General features: G+C 47.3%; 1 protein-coding gene across 1 annotated transcript in view; it reads left to right on the plus strand.

Annotated features, from left to right (window-relative positions):
* Scnn1g (sodium channel epithelial 1 subunit gamma) overlaps window positions 1-11,224 on the plus strand; it is a 31,925-nt gene extending 20,701 nt beyond the window's left edge. Inside the window, exons 7-13 of the mRNA XM_075974847.1 lie at window positions 4,010-4,108; window positions 5,925-6,042; window positions 6,742-6,820; window positions 6,903-6,960; window positions 7,133-7,194; window positions 9,516-9,591; window positions 9,905-11,224. Of these exons, the coding sequence (XP_075830962.1) occupies window positions 4,010-4,108; window positions 5,925-6,042; window positions 6,742-6,820; window positions 6,903-6,960; window positions 7,133-7,194; window positions 9,516-9,591; window positions 9,905-10,285 (873 nt within the window). The 3' untranslated portion in view covers window positions 10,286-11,224. The remainder of the gene's footprint in view (window positions 1-4,009; window positions 4,109-5,924; window positions 6,043-6,741; window positions 6,821-6,902; window positions 6,961-7,132; window positions 7,195-9,515; window positions 9,592-9,904) is intronic.
* Window positions 11,225-17,470: the final 6,246 nt, after the last annotated feature.

Below are 17,470 nucleotides of genomic sequence, written 5' to 3' on the forward strand. Positions count from 1 at the left end.
GCTCACCATGGTGTGGCAGAAACAGCTGCAGCTCACCATGGTGTGGCAGAAACAGCTGCAGCTCACCGTGGTGTGGCAGAAACAGCTGCAGCTCACCATGGTGTGGCAGAAACAGCTGTAGCTCACCATGGTGTGGCAGAAACAGCTGCAGCTCACCGTGGTGTGGCAGGAATAGCAGCAGGAATAACTGGTCACATTTCCTCCTCTGTCAGGACACACAGAGATGAAGCAAATAAATAGTGTGGCCATGTTCAGAATGGTCCTCCTTCCTCAGCTAAACATTTCTGGAAATATCCTTGCAGATGTATCTAGAGATGTGTTTTCTAAGTGATTCGAAATTCTGTCAGGCTGACCATCAAAATTCCCTACACCTTACAGGTTAGAGACTAACCATAAGCGTGTTGTACATTTTTCTCAGAGAACACTGAGGCCTAGGGAAGTCAAGCCATTCAGTCTGAGGGAGCACAGCTGAAAGCAGAATTCAGACTTACTTCAGCTCCCCCGCCCCCACTTCTGATTGCATCGCTAGCGAGCCTGTCACTGCAGCTTGTGTAGGGACAATTGTCCATTGGCCATAATGTAGAAGGGGCCCCTTAGGAGGGAGGACTCAGAATCCTACCGTTGGTGTATGAACAGATAAGATGGTCAGGGCTGGTGTCTGGATTCTTCTTCTGTGAGCATCCTAGGGCACCATCTCAGTTACATCCCCTGGAGCTAGGTGGGGAGAGCGCAACCCTCCTGCAACAGGGAAAATCTTTCATTCCCAAGAAGTCTCACCCTGAAATGGACACAGTGGAAGCCAATTGCCGTCCTGCTCTGGGGGAGCTGGGAAACCAGTTTGCTTTACTGTCTCTAGTGGCCCTGAGACAGGATGTAGGTGCAGGTAGCAGGAGACACAGCTCCACCTTGGGCAGCCGGAGTTCTTTTTAGAGACCTTTACCCAGATGAAGCTGACTTTTGCCACAGAATAGAATCTGGGGATCAGTCGATATGAATCAGAATGGGAGTTGTGGCTGGCTGGAAAGCATCCTGACAAAGGACTTCCAACTGAACCTCTGGAGGAAAGACCTCCACCTATCGGGAGTGAGTGAGGAGATGCCTCACTAGGGAAACAAGCACCATTGCAAACAAAGATCCCTGGGGTCTGCGACGTTATTTGGAGTCTATGACTTCGATGCTTTCTGAGTGCCCATGGACATGTCCGCAGGATCCTTGGGCCCCAAGATTCCTAGGGAGCTTGCAGCTCAGAACAGTTCAGAGAGTGACAAGGAATAGAGTTGTTCTTGGGGAGAGCTACAGCTTGACTTCTCTGCATCTTATTTCCCAGCCCAGCCTTGGCAGACACTAGAATCTCTAAACGGATTCACCATTCAGCTTTAAGTTCATTGATTCTGCCCTGGCTGGAAACAAGCTCATCTGTTATCAGCAATATTAGTGAAAAGAACAGGCTTTTGTCTGTGTGTCGGTTCATTAAGGTGAAGCAGCCACTTTCCCCGTTGCTTACTTCTGTTGCTCCAGAGTTTCAAAGTGAGCACGGCCAATTGCCCTTCAGGAACTTGCAGTTAATTGAGGGAGACTAATGGGTCAGCAAATGAATTACAAAACAAACAGAGAGAGAGAGTGAGAGAGAGAGAGAGTAGCCTTCCCACACACTCTGGTCTGTTTCTATCTGTGCCTCCCCGTTCTTTGTTTTGCCCGGTTATCATTCTTTTAGAACCATGCCATCCTATGCCTCCTTAGCCCTGACCTACAACACACATGCTTCCTCACATTAAACAGACCGCAGACCCTCACGCTAGGCTGGCTATGATTTCTGTTTAGTTTTTGCTCCACTTCAGAGATGTTATGCCTCTCCATCCTCGTTTGTTTTTGTTGTTATTGTTCATTCGGTTCTTTTTGGTTTTTCCTTCTCTGTTGTGTCTGGATCATTTATTTGCTTTGACATATATTAAACTGGAGGCAAACTTGGCGAACTGCCGTACATGGGTGGATAAGGGCTTTGATTTTTCTAAGACAGTCAATGTCCAGAACCAAAAGGAAAGGAAGCAGGCCCTGCTGAAGGGACTGGAACCTTAGGCAACTCACAGCCCCATGCTTCTTTCTAACCTTCCTCCAGCTCCCAGCAGATAAACAGATGGCTCATTACCATTCAGGAAGCCAAATCCAGGTTTCTCAGCAGGCGAACAGGGTGGGTTTGTCTTAACTCCTTCTTTAATTTGTTTCCAGAGACCTTTCTTCCTGACCCCTAAACTGGGAATTGAACTCTAGATAAGAGCTCTATCATGAGCTACATTCCCAGCCCCTATTCCAGGCCCCATGACCCCTCCTACTTCAATCTTTGCTGCCTGGCACTCTTCCCCCAGTTCTCCACAAGGCCAGCTAACTCTTTTTTTACCGATTTAGCTTTATATTGAGTCAACATAAAAAGGTGCTTTGTGAAACCATGGAGGAAAAGTGGTGGCGTGGTTCTGGTCCTCGTCTCAGTCCGTCGCTGTGATAAACACCAAACAAACAGACAAAACAAACAACAAAAGCTCACCTTGAGCAGAAGTTGTTAGTGGAAGAAAAGGTTTATATGCCTCATGACTCCAAGGCATAGGCTGTCATTTCAGAGGAATAATGGGAGCCCAAGCACTACTCACATCACACCCAGCCAAGAGAAGAGAGAAACGCACACACCCATGCTGCCTGCTTGCTCGCCCCTCACTGTCCCTCCACTCTTACACTGTCCAAGGGTCTAAACCTGGGAACGGTGCCACCTGCATTCGGGGCCAGTGTAATAATTCGGGGCTCGAGCAATAATCAAGACTCCAGCCTCCCACACTCACACCCACAGACCAACCTGATCAAGACAATTACTCAGCTGAGGGTTTCTTCCCTGGTGAGGTTAAGTTTGGCAAGTTGATATTTAAAAGTAACCATTGTAGGCAGGCCAGAAAAGAATTTACCAAGACCAAAAGCAGAGAAAGAGAATATATTGAAATACCTCTCAGAAGTGCAGGGAGTGATGACCCAGCAAGGCCCAGACTACTCAGAAGGGGTAAGAGTTCTTTCAGGGCAATTAAAGTGGGGAGTTATTTCATTTCACCACTGTAAGGCTCTTGGGCAGGCCCACCTCTGAGGAGACAAATAAACCCTTCCTTATCATGTAGAGTAGTAAATTTGCCAGTTTTTCTGGAGCCTGGACAGGTAAGGCATATGGCTCTAGATGTCCATGTGAGAGATTTTAGATCAGGATACAAATGGCCATCAAACTGTATGGATTTTCCTCATTTTGGTCTTTGTCTCTGCCAAAGGGCCCTTTCTCAGAGATGCCTTTCTCGTCCCTCTGGAAGACTGACTGTCTCATTCTCCTAAGTCTTTCTATTCAGTGACCTTGAGCATTAATCTCATTAAAAGAAATCTCTCTCTCTCTCTCTCTCTCTCTCTCTCTCTCTCTCTCTCTCTCTCTCTCTCTCTCTGTGTGTGTGTGTGTGTGTGTGTGTCTATGTACATGCATTGATGTATGTGCCACAGGACATATGTAGAGGTCAAAGACACATTAGGGGGTTGTCATATCCCAGGCTAGCTGGGCCATAGGCTTCCAGGGAGTCTTCTGTCTACCTCACATTTCCCTATCAGGGTGCTAGGATTATAGTCATAGGATCTAGGGCCTCCAGCTTTATGTGGGCTCTGGGGATTTAAACTCAGGTCTTCATACGTATGTACCAAACACTTTACCCACTGAGGCATCTCCCCAACCCCATCTCATTGATTGACTAATAAGTTAGTAAGACAAGGTATTGTATTGGCCGCCTGGCTGTATACCCTTCCAGAATGCATGCTCAATGAGAGCAAGACACCTGTCAATCTTCCTCATTGTGGATTTCTCAGTGTCTTCAATGGCACCAGACCTACTAGGTACTTGGTAAACTTGGGCAAGTAACTAAATGATTACTTAGCTTTGGGGTGGGGCTCCCATCTGGGTCCCTAGGAAGGCATAGATGACTGTGTGCTGTTGCAATTGCAGACGGAATCCTTCAAGCTGAGTGAACCTTACAGCCAGTGCACAGAGGATGGAAGTGATGTGCCCATCACGAATATCTACAATGCTGCCTACTCCCTCCAGGTATGGCATGGCAGGGCCCTCATCTCTGGGTCATGGCCTGGATCCAAAAGATGAAGTTATATCTAGGCTGAGGTGTGCCTGGGACCAGGAACTAGGGTGAGGATATCTGGGGTTGGTCCAGAGACCTCAAGTACAAATGATGCCAGCTGGTTCCAGTCTTCTTCGGTCCTCTGTAACCAGAGCTTAATTGACTTACTGAGGTTTATGTGGAACACAATGTACAAGGCAGACAGGTCTACTTGCTAAATGGGCCTTGGCAAAGGCTAGACAAGAGGAAACCTTCAGCAGGAGACGCTGGCAGAGAGGTCAAAAGTTTGGCTTCTAGATACAAGTTCCAGATCCCCTTGACAGTCACAGAGTTGTGCTGGATCAGGGTGAGCTAACTGGCAGCTCCTGGACTCCTCCAGCTTGCACATGGATTACTCTAGCCAGAATGGCATTAGAAATTCAGGAAAGGCCACAAGAAAATCCATCATTTCTAGCTTCTCCTGAAAAAAAAAATTAAGTGATCTGGGATCTGGGAACCCATATCCCAGCAGGACAAACCCCAGGAGAAGCCACTACGTTAAACAAGCACAGAGTGACTGATATCCACAGATCTGACCCCGTAGTGTATGGCATCACTGGCCCTATAGGCAATGCAGTTTTCAGCCCTTAAGTGCCATCATTGAGCCGTGGGCTGGGTCCCTCCTTCAGCAGGCTGGAGCGCTGAAGCTAGCCTCCTTTTGGGGTGCTAGAAAGCCCACAGATATCATCTTGGCAGAATATAAAGACCAGGGGTGGGGGGCTGGAGAGATGGCTCAGGCAGTAAAAGCACTTGCCTCAGAACCCACGAGGACATGGGTTCAGACTCTCAGGACCCACACAAAAAGCCAAGCATGTGCCTGCAACCCTAGCAATGGCAGGACGGGCAGCAGATGCAGGTGGCTGCCTAGAAACTCACGGGCGGCTGACCTGGTCTATATGGCAAATGAGGTGAAAGGGGAATCTGGAGCAACTGCCAATCAGCAGTGAGGAATACCGTCCTAACAGTCACCACTCGGTGCTGGGTCCTCCATACTGGCTCTCTCAGGATAATGACCATAAGACCCAGGAAGCTTCTAGGGTAGAATAGGGGCTGCAGAGCCAAGCTATTCAGGTTTACATCTCAGGGTTTTCTGTTTTGTTTCAAAGACAGGGCCCTATTTTGTATCCCAAGGTGGCCTTGAACATACTATGTAGTTCAGGCTGGCCCTCCAGGTTGCTATGGTCCTGCCTCCATTTTCTGAGTGCTGGGATTACGGGTGTGCACCACCACACCTGGCCCAAATGCCAGTCTATCCTCTGCGTGACCTCAGGCCACTTAGTCCAACAGTGGCTCTGTCCTTTCTCATCTTTGAATTAAGTACAATATTACTCCACAAGATTGTGGTGAGCGTGAAATGCCTAAATATATTAAAATAGCTGTCCATAATAAACATTACCGAGGGCATCATTCTAATGAATTCACTTTGGGAGGGGGGTCTCAAGTCCATTTGCTTGTAGCATGATTTTTTTGTTCTCAGGCTAACAGTCCCTCTTTGTGAGGAAAGAGGCGTGTTCACATCACCTCTTGGCTCAGTTCTGAAGAAAGCTAGAGAATTCCATGCTGGGCTTCCTGAAAAAAAAAACTTGATCTTAAAACAATTTTTTAACCATTTTGTTTTCTTTAATTTTATGTGTATGTGATCCGGCGAGCATGATAGGAAAGGTTTTGGAATGTAAGATATGCAGGCAAGGGAGTTCTTGGCCTTCACCTGCAAGGAGGGTCAGAACATTCTTGGGTATTCTCTTTCAGATCTGCCTTTATTCATGCTTCCAGACGAAGATGGTGGAGAAATGTGGCTGTGCCCAGTACAGCCAGCCTCTGCCTCCGGCAGCCAATTACTGCAACTACCAGCAGCACCCCAACTGGAGTGAGTGGTCCCACCTCCAGCCTTGCTCATCCCAGGAGGGGAACCAGCTTGGCCAGCAACAGGCTGCCAAGTCCCGATAGCCCTTTGCCTAAAAAAGGTGTTAAAGGCCCTTTCTATCACCAAGCCTGGCTTGGATTGTACTTTTCAATTATGGGTAAATGCTATGCCTCCGCCTGTGCTAATAGCTTGTCCACATAGTCAATTCTAAAAGGCACTGTTGATAGTACTTTTACACAGAACAGAGAACCAAGGTTCAGAAAGATTAAGTCACTTACCCGAGGACACACAGGCGAGAAGTCACAGAACTGAACCCAAGGGCTGCCTAACCCCCAACTCAGGTCTTTTTGTTGTTGTTCGATTGTTTGTTTTTAAGACAGGGTTTCTCTGTGTACTGGAACTCACTTTGTAGACCAAGCTGTCCTCAAACTCAGAGATCCCCCTGCCTCTGCCTCCTGGGTGCTGGAATTGAAGGCGTGCACCACCACACCTGGCTCCCAACTCATACCTTTAATTGGGAAAAGATACCATTTCCTAACATCACGAATCAGCATTAGTTCCCCTCCCCCCCAAAAAAGACAGGATTTGTAAAAGGTGCAGAAATAAACAACTAACCCAAGATCACAGTGGGGGCTCCCCAGATGACCCTAGGAAGGGTGCTGTGCCTCCAAAGTTCATACTTCTTTCTACCCTATCCCCCAGTGTATTGCTACTACCAGCTGTACCAGGCCTTTGTCCGAGAAGAGCTAGGCTGCCAGTCAGTGTGCAAGCAAGCCTGCAGGTGCGTAGATCTGGAGGAACAGGGCAGGCAGGGCTGCGCTGAGCCAGCAGCCCATCTTCACCCTGTGCCCTTCTCCCCTAAGCTTTAAGGAATGGACGCTGACCACCAGCTTGGCGCAGTGGCCTTCTGAGGCTTCCGAGGTAAGCTCTACCCCTCCCCCACCCCGAGTCCTTGATGTCCTCATCTATTCTACTATTGGGGTCACAGTTCCCAGGTGGGTCGACCTATACCGCCAAGGCCAGAGAAAGGGGGTGTGGCTGAGGAAGAGGGCAGTGGGTAGCCCTAGGCCCACTCTTTCTTTCTCCATCACAGAAATGGTTGCTGAATGTTCTCACCTGGGACCGAGGCCAACAAATAAGCAAAAAACTCAACAAGTAAGTTTGCCTCCACCCAGTTCCCTCTGCTTCTGTCCGCCACAGGCTCTGGGCCCTTTGCTTGCTTCCTCATTGCCAAGCCCTCTCCTTTTCGTCCATTCAATCATTTAGTCAACAAATATTTACTGAGCTCCCTGTCATGAACCAGGCTCTGCTCAGACCTTTGTTTGACCATGAGCCACCATCTGAAATACATTTTGCATCGTGGCCCATTGAGTCTATCACTGGGATAAAGCATGCAACAGTAGTTCCTTCTGATTACAAAGCACTTGGGCTGATTCTCAGATGGCACACAATGCTCTGGCCAGCCCTCAGGGGATCTGTTCCACGACCCCCTCCCCCCCATGAATACCAAAATCCCTGAATGCCCAAGTCCTGACGGGGAATGGGCCACTTTTGCATGCGAGCCACCACATCCTCTCATCCGTTGAAGTCATCTCTAGATTCCTCGTGGTGCCCAGTGTGATGGAAATGGAACCTATTTCCATAGGGAAATAGCTATCATAGTGGATTGCTCAGGGAATCTCACACAAAGCAAGTCTTTGCATGTTCAATCCAGGTGTAAATACTTTTCCTCTCAAAACATCCCCTCCATGGTTGGTTGAACATACGGATTCAGAACCAACAGACTCGGAGGGAGGGCAAGTTTCCATCCTAATTGGTCATTACACACCAGTCTGATTGGTTAGTACCTATACCAGCTCAACAGGCAAACATTTGATTCACCTTTAATACATTCTGATATTTTTTTCATCTTTTTTCTTTTCTTTTGATTTTTTCTTTAAGACAGGATCTTGAATAGCCCAAGTTGACCTCAAACTCACTACGTAGCTAAGAATAACCTTGAACTTCTAACCTTCCTGTCTCCACATACCAAGTACTGGGATCGCAGGCATGACCCACCATGCCTGGCTTTGCCTAGTCAATTCAATTATGTATCAGACACTACCATAGTCCAGCAAACTTGCTTTGGACTTGCTGGTATATCCTGACTTACAAGAATCCTGTCTTCTAATCATACTTAGATTTTTTCACAAAGAAATTCATTTCTGAGATACTTTTGGCAAAAATTATCTAGGCCAGAGATCAGGAATCTCAGCAGATGGAGACAAATGTGAGAAAGGCTGGAGTCATCTTGGCAACCCCGGCAATGCACATGCCTACTTCTGACCATCACCATGTCTCAGCCTAGGGGGTCTTCCCTGGTAAAAGTCAGTCTTGTCTCCAAGCCAGAGCGTGGTGTGTGAGTTGTTAGGGGAAAATGGGGGCATCCAGGTAACCAAACATGTTCCCTGACTCTCCCCACCCCGCACACGGAGTGTGCAGTGAAAAGATAAGGATAAAGTTAACTCATCAGTAATCCCAAAATTTTGGAGTCAAGTCAGGAGGGTTAAGAGTTCAAGGCAATCTTAGGTTACACCTTGAGACACTGTCTCATACAAAACAACGAATAGAGAAACATCAGATAGAAAGAGACTGAGCATGTGCAGTCAGTTGGTGCAGAGCAGTGACCCCCCCCCCCCCAGCCAAATCTGGCCCGATGAAGCCGTCCTTTCTTCTCAGCTTTTCCTAAAAGATTAAATGTTCTGTGAACATGGGACTCCCACTCTTGCCCCATGTCATGTGACTGTGCAGCAGTGAAAACTCTGAATGAGCATGAGCCTTCCAGCTCCATTGTTCCCACCAGGAGAAATTGAGGAGGGTAGTTAAGGGCATGGCCTTGAAGCCAAACGGGTCTGGCTTCGAACCAGCTCACTCAACAGTCAGCTATGCAGTGAATGAACCCAATGTATGTCTCAATTTCCATGCTGGGGATAATTAAAACACAGCTCCCTGCCTCAGACACTGTGAGAGCTGCAAGCATTTACTCAAGGGTCTTCCAGCAGAGTTTGGCAACATCAGAAGTACCTAATAAAGGCTACATGCTATTGCACTCAATGTCACTATTACCTTAGCCTGTCTACTTCTCTCGCTTGCACCACCCACCAATCTCCTATATGAGTCTGAGACTGCAATCAAACAATTATCAATGTCAAAATATAATGAGAGGGTGGATGGGTGAACCAGAACCTCTGGGGGTTGAGAAACAGTTTACTTTTTGTATTTTCAGTGCATGGTTGACCTGAAAACAAGGTCCAATTTGGAAATGCAGTCTGGGGTATAGAAAGAGACACAGGGACAAGGTTCTAAGAGTCTGAGGGAGTTCAGAGCACAGGCCACCATAGGGGCTTGGGTAGGAAGGAGATGATAGCCATGCTGCCATCTGGCAGGAAGCCAAGGCTGCCCACCCACCCGGGTCCCACCTCTTGGAATTTCCGCAGGACTGACCTGGCCAAGCTCTTGATATTCTACAAAGACCTGAACCAAAGATCCATCATGGAGAGCCCAGCCAACAGCGTGAGTAGTCGGCTTGTCCAACACGTCCCGGGTGCATCAATATGCCTATCTGTCAGGTCTAGAAGAACAGTCACTGAAGGGATATGACTTGGTGTAGGATGGCCGAAGCCTCAGAGTAGAAGCCCAGAGTGAGAGGAGACAGGCCTGTAGCTGAGGCCAATTGGGAAAAGCCCCCTTTTGAGATAGGGTCTCACTAAGTAGCCCAGACTGGCCTTGAACTGGCAATCACCCGTCCCTCTGCTCCCTGAGTGCTGCGTTGCAGGCGTGTGCCATGACTCTCAGCCCTGAAGTTACAACGTGGTCTCCCTTGCAGATTGAGATGCTTCTGTCCAACTTTGGTGGACAGCTGGGCCTGTGGATGAGCTGTTCTGTCGTCTGTGTCATCGAAATTATCGAAGTCTTCTTCATTGACTTCTTCTCTATTATCGCTCGCCACCAGTGGCAGAAAGCCAAGGATTGGTGGGCCCGGAGGCGGGCACCTCCCTCCTCTGAGACTCACTCCAGCCATCAGGGCCAGGATAATCCAGCTCTGGATACAGACGATGACCTGCCCACTTTCACCTCTGCTATGCGCCTACCTCCAGCCCCGGAAGCCCCAGTGCCTGGCACGCCACCCCCCAGATACAATACCTTACGCTTGGACAGTGCCTTTTCCTCCCAGCTCACAGACACTCAGGTGACCAATGAGTCCTGAGGCAGAACCAGAGGACAATCGTAGTCTAAGGAGACTCTCTGACACAGACAGGCCCTCCTATCCTCGCTTGAGGCTTTTGATACATGACTAACAGCCTACTGTGAACAGGACGTGGCTTGGGAACCCACGGAAGGACCTGATGGGCCCTGCCCAACATTCATAACTTCCAGGGTGAGTTATACCCTGCAGCCTGGACATGGCAGTTCTGAGCTGGAGAGCCAGCAGCAATGGCTTTGGTCAACAGTGGGCTCTTCACAGGACCCCAGAAGAAGTGTGCTTCTAGAGCCCCAAGCTCAGGAGTTCACCTACAATATCCCTGGCCTAGGCTGTAGTCCAAGCACACGATCTTGGGTAGCAAGGCTGGCCAGCCATCACCTGATGTGGGTGACCAAAGAAATTAGCACCATCCTTGGGTATCAACTGTTGGTTGCTGAATTAAGTCATTGACACTGGGACAAGGTGTACTCTGCGTCCTCAGACAGACAGTTGGCCCAGGGCCTGGGAGTGTGTTTGGAGAGGGCACGGTAGAGAGAGGCCAAGGGGTGTGGCAGGATGTCCCCACTCTGGGAGCAGGGTGGGGCGGTAGAGAAGGGCCAGTTAGAGGACATAGCTAGACACTCCTAACAATTGGTATTCCCATAATTTCAACTCAAGAGTGGTATTCTGGGAGTTGTGCTAAGCACTTGCATAAACCACCCTAGGGCATAACAAACATCAGACCACAGACCCAATCTTTTATTTTGTAATTGAACTGAGAATATGTATGTGTGTGTATATGAGTGTGAGTGTATGTGTGTGTGATGTTTATGTGTGTGTTTATAATTTTTACGTAGTTAATATATACATATGTATATATCAAAAAGAGAATTTTTGTGACTCATGAAAATTATATGAGGTTCAAATGTTAGTGTCTATAAATAAAGTTTTATTGATACTCGGTCATGCCTATTTATTTGTACTTTGTTCATGGATGCTATGCAAGCTGAATTAACACAGCTGGGTGATTAAAACTTTGGCCTTTTCCAGAAATAGTCTGCTGACTCCTAGGTTAGTCCATTAAGGAGGTATAGAAACTAGAGCAAGTTATTTGTTCAAGATGACATAACCAGAAAGTTGCAGAGCCTGGATTTGAACCCAAGCAGCCTAACTTGGGGGCATGAGCACTCTCATTCCCCTATCCTGAATGTAGTGTCTGTGTGCATTAAGTATGAAGCTGATGTCACTTGTGGTGGAAAGAGGAGGAGGCTTAGCACCCTGGATCTAGACTAGAAGGAGGTCCTTCGTGCATCAATCAGAAAGACCTGCATTTGGGGACTCATTGACACACAGGGACAGGGGCTGGTGGAGTCCAGGGTCTTCATGAAAGAAGCTATGGGGACCCTACATGAGCGAAGGACCCAGGTCCCACCCCATACATACATCCCACGCCTGTACCTATAGTCACTGCCTCTGCCCCGTGTAGCATTTCCACTGGTTCTCAGGGGTCAGGGAACAGATGTCATATGCTGGGAGCTGTGCTAAGCACTTATATAAATCACCTTAGGGCACGACAAACACCAGCCTACAAGATGACTGTGGGTTACATGACACTCCCGGGGCGGGGGGGGGGGGGGGGGGGGAGGGGCTGAAGCAGCTAAGCCTTAAAGGCATAAGCCTGGCTGGACTCCTGGGGGCTACAACCGGTACTGAGGGGAAACATGTAACAGACGCCCACTCGGACACCACTCAAAGAAGATCTGGGGACTGTGCCCTCAAATCCACGGAACTGGCCAGCCTTGGCGTGTTATCCTAACAGGAACACTTCCAGCAAGGCTGAAGCTGCTGCCGGGTGTGTCAAAGGTGAGACCGACAGCAACTGGCTTAATTGTTCTCTAGTAAATGGGCGTGCACACCTCCTGGCTCCAGCCATCTGCACGCCTGCTTGACTTCTGCAATGCTGCCTTTTCTCCTTTTCCATTCACCCTTCTTTTAGCGCTACACACGTCTCACCCCTTGGTATACATTTTCATCCATTCATGTCTCTCGTTAGATCGTGAACTCTATGGAGACAGGAATAATGTCTTACCTCTTTGTACTCTGATTGAGATAGGACTGAACGCAGTGTTGACGTTTAGTTGTATGAAGCTTATCAGGACAATAGTAATCGGGCTGACAAGTTGGCTCAGTGGGTAAAAGAACTTGCTGCCAAGTTAAATGACCTGAATTTAATCCCCAGAATACACATGTGAAAGGAGAGAGAGAAAAAACAACTCACTAAGTTTCCTCTGACCTCCACACGCATGCCACAGCATGTGTGCCCATACAAAGCAAACAAATAATTTTTTTAAAAAAAAAAGAACAATAAGAGTGGCAAAAAAAGTTTTCCAGATCTTATTATTGGCTAGGGGTTCTGTGAGGTTCCTCACACACATCAACTTCTGTAGTGCTGGCCCCTTGGGTACTCTTGCAAATGAACTGAAGCACAGAGAATTCTCTTCTAACCACACAGTTGGTAATTCATGTGCCCCACCCAGTAGTGGAGCCTGTGGGCCTAGCTATCCACCACCTGCAAACTGCCTTTCACTCAGAGCTTCCCCCAGGGGCCAGGATTTTCTGCCACCGAGGAAACTGTCACTGGTTCTCTGGATTTATGTCCAGAGGTATTCTTATGTCAAGACAAGGGTGAGGACAACCCCATGGTCCATCAAGCATTTCCTAATGGTTCAGAGATCCCCTGGGAACCTGCACCCCAAAGGGTGATATTGAATAAAGACTTATGTTTTCTAGACTTGCTATAGCTCAGTTGGTAGAGCACTTGCCTGGCATACAAGAATCCCTGGGTTCACTTCCTTGCACCACTTATGCCAGGCATGGAGGCACTTACTTATATATAGCCCTAGCTACACTCAGCTGCACAGTAAATTCAAGGCCAACCTGAGATACACGAGACCCTGTCTCAAAAAGAAAAACATTTACATGTTTTTTTTCAAGACAGATTTTTCTCTGTGTAACCACCCTGTTTGTCTTGGAACTTACTCTGTAAACCAGGCTGGCCTCAAACTCACAGAGATCCACCTGCCTCTGCCTCCCAAGTGCTGGTATTAAAGGTGTGCACCACCACCGTCACAACCCGGAGATGGTGTTATCTAAGAGAAGCAGTTTTACCAAAGACAGATTTTCACTCCTGGTCTCAGAGGCTTCCTTCCAAGTCCTCACTCAGCACATCAGCTGCGGAGAACAATTTATCTTCAAAATACAGAGGTGAAGTAGTCATTCATGCGGATAGATACATCGTGGAGAAGAAGAATGGTCTGAGAAGAATGCCAGCACTGGCAAAAAATACTTCTTTTTATAATGGAATTTTATTCAGTCACTAAAAAGGAATAAAGTGGGGCCAGCAAATTGGGTCAGCACACAAAGGCGCTTGGCGTCAAGCCCAAAGACCTCTGTTCAATCGCCAGCACCCACTTGGGAGGAGGGAACTGTCTCCGTCAATCTGTGCTGACTTCCACACACCCTCATACTGATTGCCTTCCCTCACAGAAAAAAAAAAGGAAATAAATTAATGTAATTTGTAATGAAGTGCTGACATATGGGTGAATTTCAAACTTATCATCCCAACTGAAAGAGCCAGCAGACAAAGAAGATCACCGTAACTGTTTGTTTCCACTTAGAACTAAGACTCAAGGACAAACTGGGAGCATCAGAGTAGACTGACAGCCCAGAGGAAGGAAGGCTGCTGATGGCTGAATGACTCGGGGTTCCCCGCAGGATAGGAAAACATTTTGGAATTACACAGAGGCCACTGAACCTCAAGGGGTTGACTTTACAGAAGGTGAATTTTACCTCAGTAAAAAATTCAAATTAAGTTTAAGGATGGACATGAAGACACATCTATAATCTCAGTACGAGGGAAGCAGAAGGATCTCTAATTTGAACACCAGACTGGGCTATGTAGCTAAGTCCTGCCTCATATGTATGTGTAATATGTATGTATGTATGTATGTATGTATGTATGTATGTATGTATGTATGTACGTACATATGTATGTATTGATAAGAATATCCCCCCAGGAGCCCGGTAGTGGGTAACTCTGCTGATACAATAACCCAATCAAGTCGAAATAAAGTCCAGGTTTTAATCTAAGCAAGGCACTCCTGAGTGGTCCCAGGGGAAGAGAAGAAATCATGGGAAAACCACAAGGGGAAGCCTGTGGAGCCAGACCTTACATATTCTTTGGGATGGAGCCTCTGTTTGGCAGGCTTTCTTTGGGCAGGGTCTGAAGGAAACAGCTCCAGAGAAGGGGCTGCTGCTTGGCGTACTGAGGGCAGGGTTTGGAAAAGGCAGCTCTAGGGAAGATCCCCAACAATACGTATGTATGTATGTATCAATGTATGTATGTATATTTTAAAAAGTGAGCTGACTTGCCGGGAGGTGGCAGCTCACCCCTTTAATCCTAGCGCTCGGGAGGCAAAGGGAGGCAGATAACTGAGTTCAAGACCAGCCCCATCTACAGAGAAGTTCCAGGACAGTCAGGGCCATGCAGAGAAACCCTGTCTCAAAAAATAAATAAATAAAATCATAAAAATAAAAAGTGAGCTGACTTAAAAGAAATCCACAAATGAGAGAACAAAGCAAAGCAAGATGCTCTAACTGCAGAAGCCAAGAGAGTAGAAACCTCTGGGTGCATAGGGGGTGCAGAAGAGCTCAGAGGCACTGAGGCATGTGGACCCCGGCTGGTGAATGGCTGCTTGCCACCCCGAATGGCATCACATACAGGTGTAGGCTTTCCTGCCAGACCACATATAAATGTTCTACACATTCGGCTACAGAGTGTGAATTTGCACGATTTAAAAGGTCTTGGGGATCAGGAGTTAGCCCAGTCTCTAAACCGCTTACCTTACAAGTGTGAGAACTTGAGTTGAAGCACTTAGTAAAAAGACATGCTTATAACCCCAGCTCTGGGGAGGCAGAGACAGGCAGATCCCTGGGGCTCACTAACCAGTCAAGCTAGTGAGAGACCCTGTCTCAAAAAACAAGGTGAATGGCGCTAACGGAATGACACCCAAAGTTGGTGCTGTGGCCTCAGGTGTGCATAAGCATGTATACATGTACATGTATGTATACCAGTACATACCTGCAGACACCACACACACATACCACAATCCACAACACACACATCTCAGAAAAGAAAGAAAAGTATGTGGATGGTAAGGCAGGCAATATATGAGTCCTAAAAGCAGCCAGACACCCCTAAAAACAGCTGGCATTCAACGAAATGCCCTGAGATCAAACACCCCCTGCTTTGTCCCCTCCTCCTCCAGAGAAACTGTTCTGAGAAATAGCTGTGTAGCCATCCTCTGGGCCCTGGGAACATCTTCTGTCTGTCCCAACTCTGGCTCACACAGCTTCCAGTCCATCCCAGCAAACTGAGAAACTATCCCAGCCCCTTCTGTCCCAAGGCAGAGCCAGCCCAGGGTGGAGAAGGCCTGGCTCAGCAGGATTCCTGACACACGGGCTGTAATTGCTGGCTACCCAGCTAAAGGAGCCTCATTGTGTCCGGCTAGAATCAAGAAGCAGGAAGAGCAGGTGAAACCGCTCCAGTTGTTACTTTGCTCCTCTCCCTCCTTCTGGAACGTTCCCGAGGGATCTTCCCAACCTCCTCTCCTCATATCTCCAGCCAAACCAGCTAAGGGCTTGTCTGAAAAACTCTGCTACCCAGCAGCTGTTTGTGAACTGCCTGCCTGGACTCAGGGAGTCAGCAGCCACCTTTTGCTCTTTTTAATAACATTATTAAAAATATCTTTTACCTGTATCTACACAAAAATAATAAATAATATATTAGAAATCTGTTTTGAAAAATAACAAAACCCCAATTCAGTTTGAATTAAGAAAACAATAAATGCTATAAATTTTGGCTCCCGTCACTGAAGAGTCTAGCGGTCTGCAGTTTCAGGTGCTGCAGGATGCAGAGACCCAAACATGAACTCAGAACTTGGACTTCCCCCTTCTCATCTATGATGTTAGGTTTGTTCTTAGACATATTCTTCCACACAGTATGTCAAGATGATATCATAGTCCTAGCACGTGCCCCACTTCTCAGTACCCTAAAAGAAAAGAAGATTCTCTCCTTAAACAATTTCTAGCTCACCAAGTGAGCTGTGATTACATATTTGGGCCATTGGCTTTTTCCTGAATCCAACAGCGCAGCCAAGGGATGGAACCATGACTGGCCGGGCCTGGATCCTGCACTTATTTTTCAACTAGGGGAGCTGCCTGGGCTTTAAAGGCAACACTGAAAGAGAGTAGGGTGTGGAGTGATGACCCAGGAGTCTCTAGCACTCATCAGGGATAACAGTTACATATGACAGATACGACATAGGAAATGGGCATCAAACAGGAAGAAAACAAAGGCCACTGTGATTCTATGATGACAGGTTTTCATGGGATGTCATCTGGGCCATCTTTTCATACCAATCCAGCTTGAAAGAGTTCCCAAGCCAAAAATGTTAACGTGACTGGGGTGTAAACATGAGGAAGCAAAGCAGAGGACATTGGGGTGAGAAAATGAGTCTGGCCGTCTGTGGCTCCCTGACAGCCTTGCAAGACAGTTAGCCAGCAGGTCTCCATCAACCTTGTAGCAAACTTCTAAGGTCACTTTAAATTTACCTGAAGCTACTCATCCATGATCAATATACCCATACATCCATCCACCTATGCATCTACTCATCCATCCACCCACCCATCCACCCACCCATCCATACATACATACATACATATATACATACACCTATGCATGCATCCATGCATCCATCTACCTATCCATCCACTCACCCATTCAACTATCTACATCCATCTATGTATCCATACACATATCCATCCATTCATACACATATTTATATATTTATCCAACTACCCACCTATTCAATAATTACCTTTTTAAACTCTATAGTTGTACTATCTGGTTTAAATCCAAGTCATAACACTTATATATATGTGACTTTGGGAAGGATTTTTGATCTGTATATGACTCCAATTTTGCTACATAAGATTGTTTTGAGCCAGGTCTGGTGGCCCAGGCCTCTAATGCTCACTACTCAGGGGGGCCTTGGCTACAAAGTGAGTTTAAGGTCAATTTAGGTAACACTGAAGACCTGTATTTAAAAAAGAAAGAAAGGAAAGGAGGGAGGGAGGGAAGAAGAAATA

This window comes from Microtus pennsylvanicus, chromosome 5 (assembly GCF_037038515.1).
Source record: "Microtus pennsylvanicus isolate mMicPen1 chromosome 5, mMicPen1.hap1, whole genome shotgun sequence".
Classification (NCBI taxonomy): Eukaryota; Metazoa; Chordata; class Mammalia; order Rodentia; family Cricetidae; genus Microtus; species Microtus pennsylvanicus.